We start from the raw sequence: 13,864 nt of genomic DNA, 5'->3' as shown, positions 1-13,864 counted from the left end.
CAGCTGAGCCTGCAGTGAACTCCTGTTACACAAAGAATCAAATGTCAATATGATGCAGTTTCACTGCCTCTAGAATAACTGGTCTGGTAAGGGCAAGATGAAGTGACAAGTTCATCCTTTACAGATGGTTTTTCAAAACATGTGTGAAGATTCCCTGGTTTTTCTTGCGAAATAAAATCTGGAAATATTTTGGAAGGTTCAAGTTTTAGTTTAAGCACTCAGGAAGCATGGGTCAAATAGCAGATAGGTATTCAGGTAGCCAAAATAATTTTCTAAGGCAGAAAAATCCCTTTTGCTCCCTAAAATAAAAGGTTCCTAAATACTAAAGATACAGAAGATATATTAGTCAGTGCACCTTGGAATATAAAACATGTTTCTCTAGAGCCTTAACATGTTTCTTGTAAAAGGTAAGATACAAAGAAATAGAAATACAACTGCCAGGATGAAATCTTTATCCAGTGTTTTCTGATGAAATAAAAAGAACTGCTTTCCCATTTCATAGCATAAAATGAGGAAAAAAGCCTCATTTGTGTTTGTTTCTTCATTTTTTTATTGACTCTGTAAGCAGACATTCTAAAACAAGGTATAAATGAGGCTTTCCATGATCAAGCTAACTGAATATAAATAGGAAGGGTATTAAATCACAAATATACGGTGTCACAGTTGGCTTCAGGCCTGTCTCCCATTCTTCACTAATCATGCTGCAGCACCATTATATATAACTGTTTATTTAATTCTCTAAAAGCATGTTCAGACCTTGAAAAATGAAGACAAAAACCACATCCATCCCTCCTTGAATGTGACTGGCATTGTTATATTGCTTTTGTTTTACTTTTCACAGAAAATTAATTCTGAAAATGCTGCCAATGAGACTCCTCACTGTCACTTTCACAGGCCCTCTCTCAGATCTGAGAGGGTACACTCCACAGCAGCACTGGCATGACTTGGATGCTAAGCCTCTGAATGCTCATGTAGGCTGATTAATCAACTATACAAGCACTGGAAAGGTTAGGTTGAGCTATTTCTTTTTCCATTACTTCAGGCAAAAAAAATTCCTTTTCCCATGTAAAGCTAGAAAGTGAGCCAGTTACAGGGAAGGAGGGAGGTCAGGACGGGCACATGAAAAGTTTCTGTAGATGTTGGTTTTCAGAGCTCTTAGAAGCCTGCTTTTCAAAGAACATTTTGATAAAAAAGAAAAAAAGGATGTTACTTTTCAGATTTCCAGTGAGAAATATAGCTTGTCCATACAAAGTTAAAACAAGCTTCTCCTCCTTGAAATTTTTTGTTGATTTTTCCCTCCATTTTCCTAATAGGTTTAGTCAGACATAATAAATATGCTTATGCTAAATATTAATGAGAAGTAATTCTTCAAAACAACAAATATCCTGTGTGTACATTTCTGTTAGTATTAAGGTATTGCTAAAAGAAACCAACTGTTTATTCTTTGACAGCTTAGATTTTAATATTTACAAAACTGCTATCTCAAAATTTTATACAAGGAAGCTTTCTTGCAACATGCAGTATCTGCCAATCCTCTCCAATAGCTTTATCACATTTTGGCAACTGTACATAACAAAAATTATTACAGCAAATTTGCATAGCAATAGAACAAACTGGGCTTGACATACAAGGATACTGATTAGGTTTGATTTACCTCTCCAGTCATCTTTTTGTTGTACTTACTTAGGACTTATTCCTTCATATCATTGCATGATTTAAAGAACTGAATAAATTATAAACATATCACTGCTGGACTGAAGTATTTTCTAATTCCAGATGTTTTTTTTAAATGTAATCTGTTATTCACCCTTAAGAATTTTAAGTACGAGATAATCAAAATAAACCTAGTCAAAAAGTGTATCAAATTTTAATTGACAAAAACGCTGTATATTCTGTCTTGGTCTCAAACCTCTAAAGCACATAAGCAAAAGCCAGAATAATAACCCAAAATAGCTCCAGACATTTTTATAGCAATCTTACTGATATATCATCAGAATAAGACAAGCAATCAAACTGCAGACTTTTTTTGTTTCCAGGGAAAAGAAAAAACTTCCACTAACTTCAAGAATAATAACAACAATGCATTTAACTCAAAATAATTGATGGTTTATTTTAACTGTAATCACAAATAATATACAGCCTTAACCTTAGCCGCACAATGTATATCAACGCAAGGTTTCTTAAAGTAAAACACAAACATTACAAATTACTGATGAGGAAAGTAAAATGCTGAAGGAATTAATTTAATGAATCATTAATAATAACCATAGAACAGATGCTTAACTGTTTATTTCTTCTAGACACGTTCTACAGCATTACAGTTTATACTGCAAGGGCATCAAAACTGTGGGAGGATGCAGCATTGCTTTGCTGCAATACTGAGGACAGGCATTTATGGGACCTGTAAATTAAAAACAATGTTCTGAAAAATTTGCTATTCTGTACAGAATTTGAACTAGCTTAGTAGGTTCTCAGTCAATATAGATTAGAGATTTCTCTCCAGGAGATGAAAGCAGTGTTGGTTTAAGCAATGACTGCTCTTTCTTTAAAATGTTTGCAGTCTTTATTTATGTATTTATTTAAAGGCTTTAAAACAATTCTTAGTTGAAGTGCCAAAATCATACAATGACATTTGGCAGGAACAAAAGAAAAAAAGGATGAAAAAGCAGCATTACTATGGAGCATGTTACATCTATGTAGGGATGGCATACATGCTGTATTCTCCAATCTCCAATGTGTAGTTTATCTGTGTTCAGTTTAGCCTTAAATGTCAGAATACCCAAAATACTAGTTCTGATACTCTTTAGTGTTACTTGAAGATATTCTCTATTGCCTATATTTGTTCTTAGTCTGTATTCCAGTTTAATAAACATTGACATTTGTAGTAGGGTACAATGGGAAACCCTCCTCTGGCTATTATTTTATATATGATTTATTGTAAATATAGTATAATATTAAGTGTATCTTAACACCCAGATCTACTTGGCTGTATTTCATCATTCATTTTCCATCAGAAAATATGATTTGTTGATACTGATGGTGTTTGCAGAACTATCCAACTCCAACAGCTACCAAGTGTCCAGACCTCTTACCTTAGATGCAGAAGAGTCAAATACCAAAAAAGTTAATTACTTACCTGATATTGAACAGAGACCTTAAAATAATCCCAGTTCAAGCAGTCAGCAATTTTAGTATGACAAATCTCCACTTAAGGCCCAGTAGAAATCAGAATTTTTTGAATCTAGGTTTTCCAGTGTCATAAGTGAGTGGTCTCTCCACAGCAGAGATAACATAGGAGTAAATAATGGACTGTTTGCCAGTTAGAAACAAAACAAAACCTGGTGACAGGTCTTACCTTGTCCCAAAGAGGAACAGGCAAGATGTCTAAAATAACAGTGAAAATATTAGTAAGAAAAATATTTCTTGCCCAGTAGAGCTGAAGGCATTACACACTTTTAGTCCTGTCCCAAACAGCTTATGTTGCTAAGGGAATAAGCTTTCCTATTCAGCTGGTGGAATTAATTGCTCCTAGTGATTAACCAATACAGAGAACATTTCTAACACTCTATTCTCCTTTGCTATGATTTCTAACCACTAAACTGAAGTATCAGAAAATATTAAAGAAACAGAAAACAAAAAATAAACATCACAAGGCACTACAAATATATAAAACATGTTGAAATTGTCATAATACAAAAGCTTTCTTAACTACTTACCCAGGCACTGACACATCTGCCGCAAGTGGTGATTTTAAAATCCCCATAGAGATCCTTGATGGCACCGGTTGTAAAGAATCCCTCCACCATCAGCAAAATGCCATATACAAAGAATGCAGCTGCTACACCATATATCACATACTTGAAGATGTCAATCCTGTATAGGAAAAGCAACAATTATTTATCTGCATAAATATGTAAAGCTGACTCTGAAATTTCAGGGTGAGATAATCAGACCCACTAAGCCTCAAAGTTTCTACACTGAAGTCAGCTTAAGTGTTGATGCGCTATAATGACAGCTGAAGCTGAGGACAGGAGTGAACTTTCAAATAAAATAACATTGATATAAGAAACACTGGGCCATTTAATTTAATAAAATGCAAAAATAGATCTAGGTGTGTAAGAGCACAACTTGTCAGAATAATTTAGAAGTCAGTTAATTTTCATTTTATTTTCCTTTAAATAAAGTGGCAGAGAAAAAAAAGAAAAGAAAAAGGAAACAAGAATCTGACACATTTCCTGAGTAGCACATTGTATCCAGCATTTAGGTTATAGAAAAGATATTTTGTCACAATCTTCAATAAACCTCTCTACATGTACAAGTAATTCTCAAGCTGCAATGCCAATCTGCGCTATCTTCTCTTCATTATTATTTTTCCACTTATTCTCCAAAGTGTCTGAAACAGAATAATAAAGTCTTCAAGAGAGATCCCTAACTTCAAACCAGAAACAAGTTATTATGAAAGTGATAAGGTCAGATCATCTGGTGTTCTTCTATAATGAGGCTTTAAAAACATCATTTCACAGACCCAAAGCTCAAGAAATGGAAGGATGGCTTACAGCATAACATGCAGAGCCCTAGAATGCTCACTTTATTACAGAGGAGATTACCTGGGTTGTCGTGTGGTTGTCCTGCCCAGCACTGTGTAGAAGCTCCACAGTGGCTCAAGGAGACTCTGCCTCCTAAATGTTCTCTCATGACCAGGGTTTGTGAAAAGATGTTTGACAGCACCTCTCTGCTCTAAGTGTTTTGTCTAAACTTGGAAACATTCCTAGCGACCATTGCCTTGGATCGGCAGGTTTTAATGTTTCCTACTTGGACTTCTCTAAAAAACTAGCCACAGTAAGCTTCCAGTTTATCAATATGACACAGCAGGAGTTGTGCAACTCTTTAGAAAATGGTAATATGCAGATTTAAGACATTAATAAGTTCCAGTCATATTGTCCAGGTCAAGACAGCAACAGCTTATAAGAAAGTAGGACAAAAAATAAGCCAGAGACCCATTCATTAGCATCTGCAAGATGAATTTTGACATGCACCAAACAACTACCCAAACTGGATGTTTCTCAGGACATAAAGATTAATAATTTTATTGTTATGAAAAGAAATATTTAATGATAACATTTCTTTAGGATCACACTTTTCATCATTACCCAAAAGATAATTCTCAATACATGCTTTACATGTAGAATAACAAAGCTCAAAACCCATTAAAATTTCTTTGAGTTTGGATTGTTTTCAAGAGATTCAAAGTCAGATTCAAGTTTACAGTTGATATTTCAGAAGTATGACTGTGTCTACAACTTCACTGAATGCATCTTAAGCTTACATTAGTGTCATAAAAATGCAGTTAAACTTATGACCTGATTGGGGGTGGGAGAAGTATTATAAATGAATGCTTTTGGCACTTATCGTAGCATTTTTTCAGAAGGTGATAACTGAAGGGTTCTGGGAATGAGACAGGATATGTTTTTCCCTAGCATTCCAATAACAAAGCCCTCTCAGCTTTTTTCTACATCACTTTTTCTTTCATACTCAAGTGAAAACTAGGGTAAGTTGACATCTGTATGGAATAGATACATGGACTATTCAAAAATGGTGAAATATATTTAATGCTATAGACAGTATTAGATGATGCAAAGCTGAAATTTATTTTAATACACATAATTGCTGATTACATTGTAAAAATTCCATTTCCCTAATTTTATAGTAATTCAGCCAGTGGAACACTGTTTTAACAGGAAAATTATGTTTTGAACCTATCTTGTCATTATTGATGAAAATAAGCTTACAAGAAACAGGCAGCAACTTTGTGATTATTCCATAAAATCTCTTCCAACTCCTACATTATACACCTTACAAACTTGTGACCTCCACCAGTGGCTGAAGTATGGGAGTTCCGCCAGCAGCAGCTCCTCTCACAGACCTCTGTGGGCTCAGTGCTGTAGAAATTACAAGCTATCATTGCCCTAAAGAGATTAAGACTTTTGGGAAGTCCAGAGACTATTTCAGCCCTTGCAACAGCCCTTTAAACCATCCGTGCTGAGCCTCTCACTGAGCTGCTTGTATCAAAAAGTGTACTAAAAGATCTCTGCTTTTTCCTCAGCCTTATGTGTAACTAAAGAAATAACTTTCACTTAAGCCTTCCTTTCACAAGGAAAGAATATATATAGCTATACACTAGCCAAATATAGAAATCAATTTCTTCCTCATACACTCTCTACAGAGAGAAGTACTAAAATCTCTAAAGATCAGACTACATGAGGTGGAATAGCCAGACTTACTCCAAGGAGAAAGGATCTTGTATAATGCAAAGAGTAAAAATATAAACAAAATTTGTGAAACAATCATTCAACTACCTCTTTAAAAGTCAGATAGAATTCGATTGCAATACAACTACATTTAGTGTGTGCTGTATTTAAAGAGAATGTATTACAACAGTAACATTTTGTGTGTATATATATATAGTTTTGAAGATAGTGCTGGTATTAAATTATTCTGCAGTATCTAATAAATTTCACATAAACTTTGATTTTCCAATGAAATTATAATAGATAATAAAATATAGGCCTCGTGAAATGGAGATTGCCTTTCTTTAAAATAAAATTTGATTCTTTGTGGTTGAACTCAAGGAGATTAATTGCCATCTGTGTTTCAGCAAAGTCTCAGATGCTGCAGGCAGAGCATGACAATAACCAGGGAGGTAGAAGGGAATGGCAGAAGGGGTGATGAACATAAGCCAATGGGCGAGATGGCAAGGACAAAGAAAAAGGACAAGCAGGGCTTACACTTGTGTAGGCTGGAATGGAAGGAAAGAGGTGGGTAAAGAGCAAAGGAAGAAGAGACAAAATGATAAAGATAAATTTTGTACTCCTGACAGGATTGGAAAGGTATACATTAGGTGAAGTCTAAAGCTACACTAGATAAGAAGAACAAAAAGAAACCTTGAATACCCATTCACTAAATGCACAAGTCCTGTCAATATTGTATAATGATATACTTAAAGTCATGAGACATTTCTATTAAAAGGCAGTCAATGAAGATTGCTAAGATAAACCTGATTTTAACAAATTCATGTTGATCATGCAATCTTCACATATTAACCTAGGTTGCTGGGTAGAATAAGCTGAATTATTATCTAAACATAAATTAATTGCGAAAACCACCTTGAAATTAGTAAAAGCGTTTTTTTTAACAGAATAATCTAAAATATGCTTTGCATACAGTCTTAATCTTGTAGACAGTCCACAGGTTCCAGATCTGCTTTTTCTCACAACACTATGTTCAGAAATGTTAAAAACACAAACATCACTGTTTTCAATTTGTGATTTAAATCAAGTTGATATTTCAATTTTTAGTTCTTTTTCTGCTACTGGGACATTAATTATTCCATATTAAGTGGAATTCCTAACTCATTAATCTGAATCTGGATTCTGTCCAACAAGATGAATATTAAAATACCTCTAGAGATAACACTTTCTTCCTCTGACAGAAGTTATTGATGGAAGCCACCAATGCTAACATCTCAATGAACAGGTTGTAGCTGAGTACAGAATAGACTATCCCAGCAGAGACAAGTCAGAGGTGAGTGAAAACATTCTCAGTGAGTCAGATGAATGTTGCAGATTTCCTACTGTGTATTTTCATGGTGCTTTGGCAAATTCAAGGATTAAAAAATAAGATAGATCAGCAAGCAATGAGATTAATTGTTGAATGATCATATCCATGTGTAGCAGGTGAAAAAAGTGTATTATAACAAATTATTTATTTTTTGGTTGTTGAGACTCCTTCAAACAACTGAGCTCACAATTATTACATCCTGTTTCAAAAGTATTTCAATATTCAAAATTAGCTTCTGTTAACTGTGTCTAGAAGTAACAATGTCTTGGACTTGTGGAACAAGTCGCTTCACTGGAGTAAGTCACCATTGTTCCACCATAATAAATGGATTTACTACCCCAACAAATAAGCCAAGAAGAATTGTTAAGATTGACCCTTTATATTTTACTGTGTCCTAAAAGGAACTGCAAATTGTAGGAACCCTGAAGCATTTACACTGTTCAGTCTAATCATGGTACTCTTTCTACTCTCAGTGTTGAAGGCTGGTACTCAGCTAATCCACAGCAATACATATTTTTCTATCAAAATTGCTTAATATTGCTTTGGAACAATCTACATACTAGCTAGGGACGTTTTTCTTTAATCTGGTTAATATAGGAATGCATTGCAGACATTTATTTGCAGTTAACAGCAACAAAAAAAACACATTAGTTTGCCCTGTGACACATAATTCTTGTGCTGCCCAGGAAACCTTTTTAGTCAAATAAAGTGTACACTTCAGCCTGAATAAGCAATTAACACCTAACATTACAGAGGTTTGGGTTGGCCTAGCCCACCAGAATACTACGTATTACTGTGGAACTAGTTTTCCAGTATTTATAATTCTGCCTCACATTTATCTTCCTGAATTTATAACTTCTCCAATATAGATAACGACATTCAGATACTACAGGTGCTGAATAGCACATAATTGCCAGCAAACTGGACCTATACTCTCTGAATGCAAGTAGATTCAGGCAATTATACCTATTTCCAAGCTAAAACAAACCCAATAAGGAAAATAAAATACTATCTAAAAAGCTATCAAAGTACTAAAAAGTTACTTAGATTATCATAGTACAATTCCTAATTAAAAAAAAGCCTTTTTTATAGGTGGCATAGGCAATTTAGAAAGATGAGAAATGCATGTAATCACTGCCATTGGGGTAGGTCAGTTTTGAGGTTTGGGGTTTTTTTTCTTTTTGGTTTTTTTTTGTTGTTGTTGTTTTTCAATCACAAGGAACTTTGACTAGTTGATGTTCACACCTAGAATGCACAATAATCTGTTACTCTGTAAAACAGCAATGCTGGCCCTCATGCTGATTCTCTTGCCCCCTGAGGGACTGATCCTAAGAGGCTGTTAAGAGACTGAGATAGCAGCCTTGTCCCCTCAAGCTATCTCAAGCTTGCAGAAACACTTTTGCAAATGTGTTTTTTGAAGAGAGACAAGATAGAATAGGATGTTTGCAAGCAAGAAGGTTTGTTTAGGCTATGCAGAAGCCATGCCCCATGGAACTTTAAAAGAGGTGCTCAGGCTCTCTTGCAAACCATCTGGGAACAATTTCTTGGTGTAAGTTCATGACATTATTCACTGAAACAGTTTGAGCAAAGAAGATAGTTGGTACCATGAAGCACAGAGGAATTATTAGCAAAGGGGGGAGACGAGCAAAGGCAAACTTCAGAAGGAAAACATACAGACAGCAGGGAGAAAGAAGGATTTCTTAATAATCATGTACTACCTGCAAGGTAAGACCAAAAAACTCCAGGTAACAATATAAATGAGGTAAAAGAAACTGAAATATCCTCACTGTGGAGGACATAAAAAAGAAACTAGTAAGAAAATGTCAGGATAGGTCCATGAGGGCTTTTTCTGAGATTAGGTTAATACAGAGTCTAAACTTATGAACTTCAGGTGGAAAGAAATATTGGAGTAGAGAATGCTCAATTAAAGTTTGTCAGGAAATGATAAAAGGAGAAAGGATTAACAGTAGACAAAGGATAAAAGCAACAAAGACTTTAAAGTATTTTTTATTGAAGTAGAAATAACACATAATAAAAATAAAGCAGAAACTTCTGTTTCTGTATTTCTGGAAGAAATTTTGTATGTAATCATACATATCATTTCCTCAAAACTAAAGCCAGACTGTTAGGATTATATAAAGAAGAGATCATCATACTATAATATGCAAGTTACACTCACATTCTGCAAGGGCCAGATTTTGTTATTCTAGTCTGAACAGAAGCTGATGTGACATAAGAACCCATTGATTTTATCAGGTTAATTTGCGGCATACAACTCTCTACAGGTATGCGGAACACAACCCTAAATCTTCACCCTCTGAAAGTTTGACGGTTGCTTCCTTCCTAGGAATAGGACAGTTGAGATGAGATTTCATGGAGCACTTCTAAAGGCAGTAGAGAATTCACAAGCTAATGGAAGAGGAGCAATAGGAGCGCAAACCATATCTCTGACCTATGAATCTTGTAACTTTCTTGGAACAGGAAAGGATCCAGCATAAGAATTTAAATAATCATGAAATGTTTGAGTCCAAACCACAAAATTCCGACTATGACATATGGATGAGGCTGCTTCTGAAAGTTGTTTCTGATAATTTAGGCTTCTTCTGTCTGCTCACCTGTAGCAAAACTACTTTCTTAGAAACACTTTTAAAGATGCCAATTACAGAAGAAATCTGGAGCCCTCTTTGCCTGAAGAAGGCCAAAAAAAATTGCAATTAGTGCAAAGTAACATGCAGACTTCTGGCAGAATTACATGGTGCTGTTGTGCACTATGGATACTGAATACCCAGGCAACTTTATATAGCAATAAAGTGTAAAAATATGTGGCAAAAGCATATCACGGGATTTGTGAGTATTTCATTATTACAAATGTAAACTTGGAGTCACACACTGTACATACTGATCGTGTAAGACTGACAAGTTAATACTAAAACTCCAGATTGGGATGGTAATAGTTAATTTTAGCCTTTTCAGATCTTCTGTGGAATGACCAGTTATCTTAGTTTTGCATGGCATGTGAAGCAAGATTTAGCAATATGTTTATTACGTAGGAATATATGCTTTCCATTTTACATGTTTATAAAGTAAACTAAGACTAAAAGGAAATAAAGCCATTTAGAAGAGAAAAAGATATTTCCTATGAAGATGATCCACCTGCTGAGAAAGGTCTATTGCAAATGCTTCAAGTCACAGGCACATAGTGACTATAGCCAATCTAAAATTCCAGACAACCAAGAAAGAGAGCTGCTTAACACAGTATTAAATAATACAGCTCTCTGCCTAGAGGTAGTGGACTGTATTTGCACAGATGAAGACCAAAAAATTCATAGAACCGTAGAATGGTTTGGATTGGAAGGGACCTTACAGATCACCTGGTTCCAACCGCCCTACCATGGGCAGGGACACCTTCCACTAGACCAGGTTGCTCAAAGCCCAACCCAGCCTGGCCTTGAACACTTCCAGGGATGGGGCATCCTGGGCAACCTGTTCCAGTGCCTCACCACTCTCACAGTAAAGAATTTCTTTCTTATACCTAATCTAAACCTACCCTCTTTCTGTTTAAAGCCATTACATCTTGTCCCATCACTACATGCCCCTGGAAAGTCCCTCCCCATCTTATAGACCCCCTGTAGGTACTGGAAGCCTGCTATAAGGTCTCCCCGGAGCCTTCTCTTCTCCAGGCTGAACAATCCCAACTGTCTCAGCCTGTCTTCGGGTGGAAATTCATTCTGTAATAAAATATTTTTTGCTGATATTTGTAACTTTTTTCAGATACAGAACTTTTTTCAGATATTTTAGAGGTATTGAGTTGACCTAATGCAACAATAAAATCTATTATCTAAAACCAAACATACTTCTAAGAAGGCATACTTTAAAAATAACTATTTTTTATATAAATCTATCATTTTGTAATAAACTTTTCATTCTAATTTTACAGATATGAAGGTAAAAACTTTAGCTTATACTCCCTAGATAATATATTAATTAGTTATATAAAGGAAAAGTAAAGTAATGTTTAAATAACTACTTGGATACTATTACATTATCAGAAGTGTGAAAACAATCCTTACCAAAAGGCAGTCTACACCTCCAAAAAGGCAGTATACATCTCAAATGACTGTACAAGCCTGGGCTTCAACCACAAGCAGTCATCCTACTAGTCTGGTATACGCAAACCATGGCCACCTCCACTTCTCTCCTGCCTCTTCTTCCTGTTCATAGGCTTTGATAGCTGAATTGTTGCCCAGGTGAATCTTCTCCTTACAGAACCAGTGGGGTCATCTGCCAGGGCTCTTTAGGATGGTTGCTGTTTCCAGACACACTATGACACAGCCCTGTGTAAGTTAGCAATTGCTTGTCCTGATACAGACCCTTACGTGTTTTGCTTCCCATAATACAAATAGTGTTTAAAACATAAGGTTAAATCTAAAAAACACCAAGCTTTTGTAACAGAACAAACATGTATAAGGAAAACCGGATTAGTACTATTGCATACTAACTACATGACCAAAACAGAACCACCACATTTTCTAATGCAAATATTTATAAATATCGTATTTCATATCAGCTTGCCTTTACCACAGGTCTCATTGTAATACCTTTCACAGTATTCCAGTAATATCAGTGCAATGATATAAATTATAACAGTAATATTTTTAGTGGTAGCAATATTTAACTTGTGATAGCAATATTTAACTTGTGATAGCAGCAAAGCTAACAAAAACAAAGAATGGCAGAAGATCAGAATAACATCCATTTATCTACCTCTCAAAACACTGGTTTCAAACACTAAGAGGGGGGATATAAAAGCTTCTACACATGCTCTTTTGTTTTTCCCTCAAAAGAAAACAGTTGCACATACATATGTATATTACTAAAGAATATTCTTTTAATGAACAATGACTATACACTGACTAACAGAAAGGTTATCAGCAAGCATCAAACTTAGACACAACAGCATCTGAAACACAGGCTTTCACATTTTGAAAGGAAGGAAATTTTTAGCTGTAAGAAGGTGGTTCCAGTAGACTGTCTGTGACCCTCCCAACAGAGAAGACAGTGACAACAGATTTACAGATTATAACTTCACTTAGTTTACTATTTGGTTTCACACCTTTAAAAGGAAGCAAATTTACAACAACCTGAATTAGCTCTGACTGTAGTAGGAAAATGTTGTTAATGTTTCTATCAGGAAGATTTCTTCATTTTCCACTCAAAGAGCGTGATTCCCTTGTTTCGTGGCCTATATATCACAAACATGTGACAGATGGCACTAACTGGCCTTGCATACTAAAGCGAAAGAACTGTGAAAAGATGCGGTTGAGAAATATACCCAATGTACCTTGTGCTGCTGATTTCCTAAAAATCATCTGGAATTTGTTCCAAAGACCAGAAAAATATAAAAATCCAGCTCATACAATACATGTTTGATAATCATACATCTATTTCTGCTGACTTCAGGATCTTGCAAAATCAGTGATTAAGTAAGCAAATCTCGGTACTTTGCAGATATAGTATTCACTGTGGTTTAAGTTATTAGAAGAATGACTGAATACCACATGTGCCTCAAGCAGATTACTTACTCAGTTTCAGTGAAGCCTACAGAGCTGTTAAACTGACAAAGTAGGCAACATAAACTGTTCACTTCTTACAGTTAAAATGCCATAAATGCAGTTTTCAGGATAATTTAAACCACCATATTTATTTTCTTAGGATCCCTTTGAATCACAAGAAACTAAAATAACTACTCTACCTCCACTGAAAGAATCCACATCGCAAACAATAGCTTATGACTTCTGTACAGTAAGTCCCCAAACAGGCATTTCTTTACTTGGGGAGTGGGGGGGGAGCAGCTACTGTTAGAGCAGTGATAATGTTGATAGTGAAGAAGTCTGGGACTATAGGGAATGAAGTTTCACAAAAGTGATTCAGAAAGCAATACAATTAGTGGTTAGTCGCAAGAAAAAGGTCACTCATTGATAATTCCAAATGTTTTTTATAACCATTTGATTTATTAAATGTTCATGGATTTAGAAATGACTGTGTAAAGAGAGAAGAGTCTACCTCATTCAGCTTTGTGATTTTTGAAGATACGCTCCATCCATAAGGAATACCTGTCTGTACAGTATGTGTTCTCAGGAATTTGAATACATTTGATTTATTTTAGTTTTCAGGTGTCTAGTGTATCTGTTTTACCTGTGTCACCCTGAAGCAATTCAAGTCAGGCTGTAATCCAGTACTTTGAGAA

At 35.4% G+C, this 13,864-nt stretch overlaps 1 protein-coding gene across 1 annotated transcript in view; it reads right to left on the bottom strand.

Moving 5' to 3' along the window:
* The window catches only part of GPM6A (glycoprotein M6A), a 123,215-nt gene that overhangs the window by 21,194 nt on the left and 88,157 nt on the right, over nucleotides 1-13,864 (bottom strand). The window contains 1 exon segment of the mRNA XM_075041790.1: nucleotides 3,717-3,873. Coding sequence (XP_074897891.1) covers nucleotides 3,717-3,873 — 157 coding nt within the window.

This window comes from Buteo buteo, chromosome 1, assembly GCF_964188355.1.
Source record: "Buteo buteo chromosome 1, bButBut1.hap1.1, whole genome shotgun sequence".
In the NCBI taxonomy this organism is placed as follows: Eukaryota; Metazoa; Chordata; class Aves; order Accipitriformes; family Accipitridae; genus Buteo; species Buteo buteo.
Note: the sequence above shows the minus strand (reverse complement) of the source record. Positions and strands in the feature narration are given on the sequence as shown.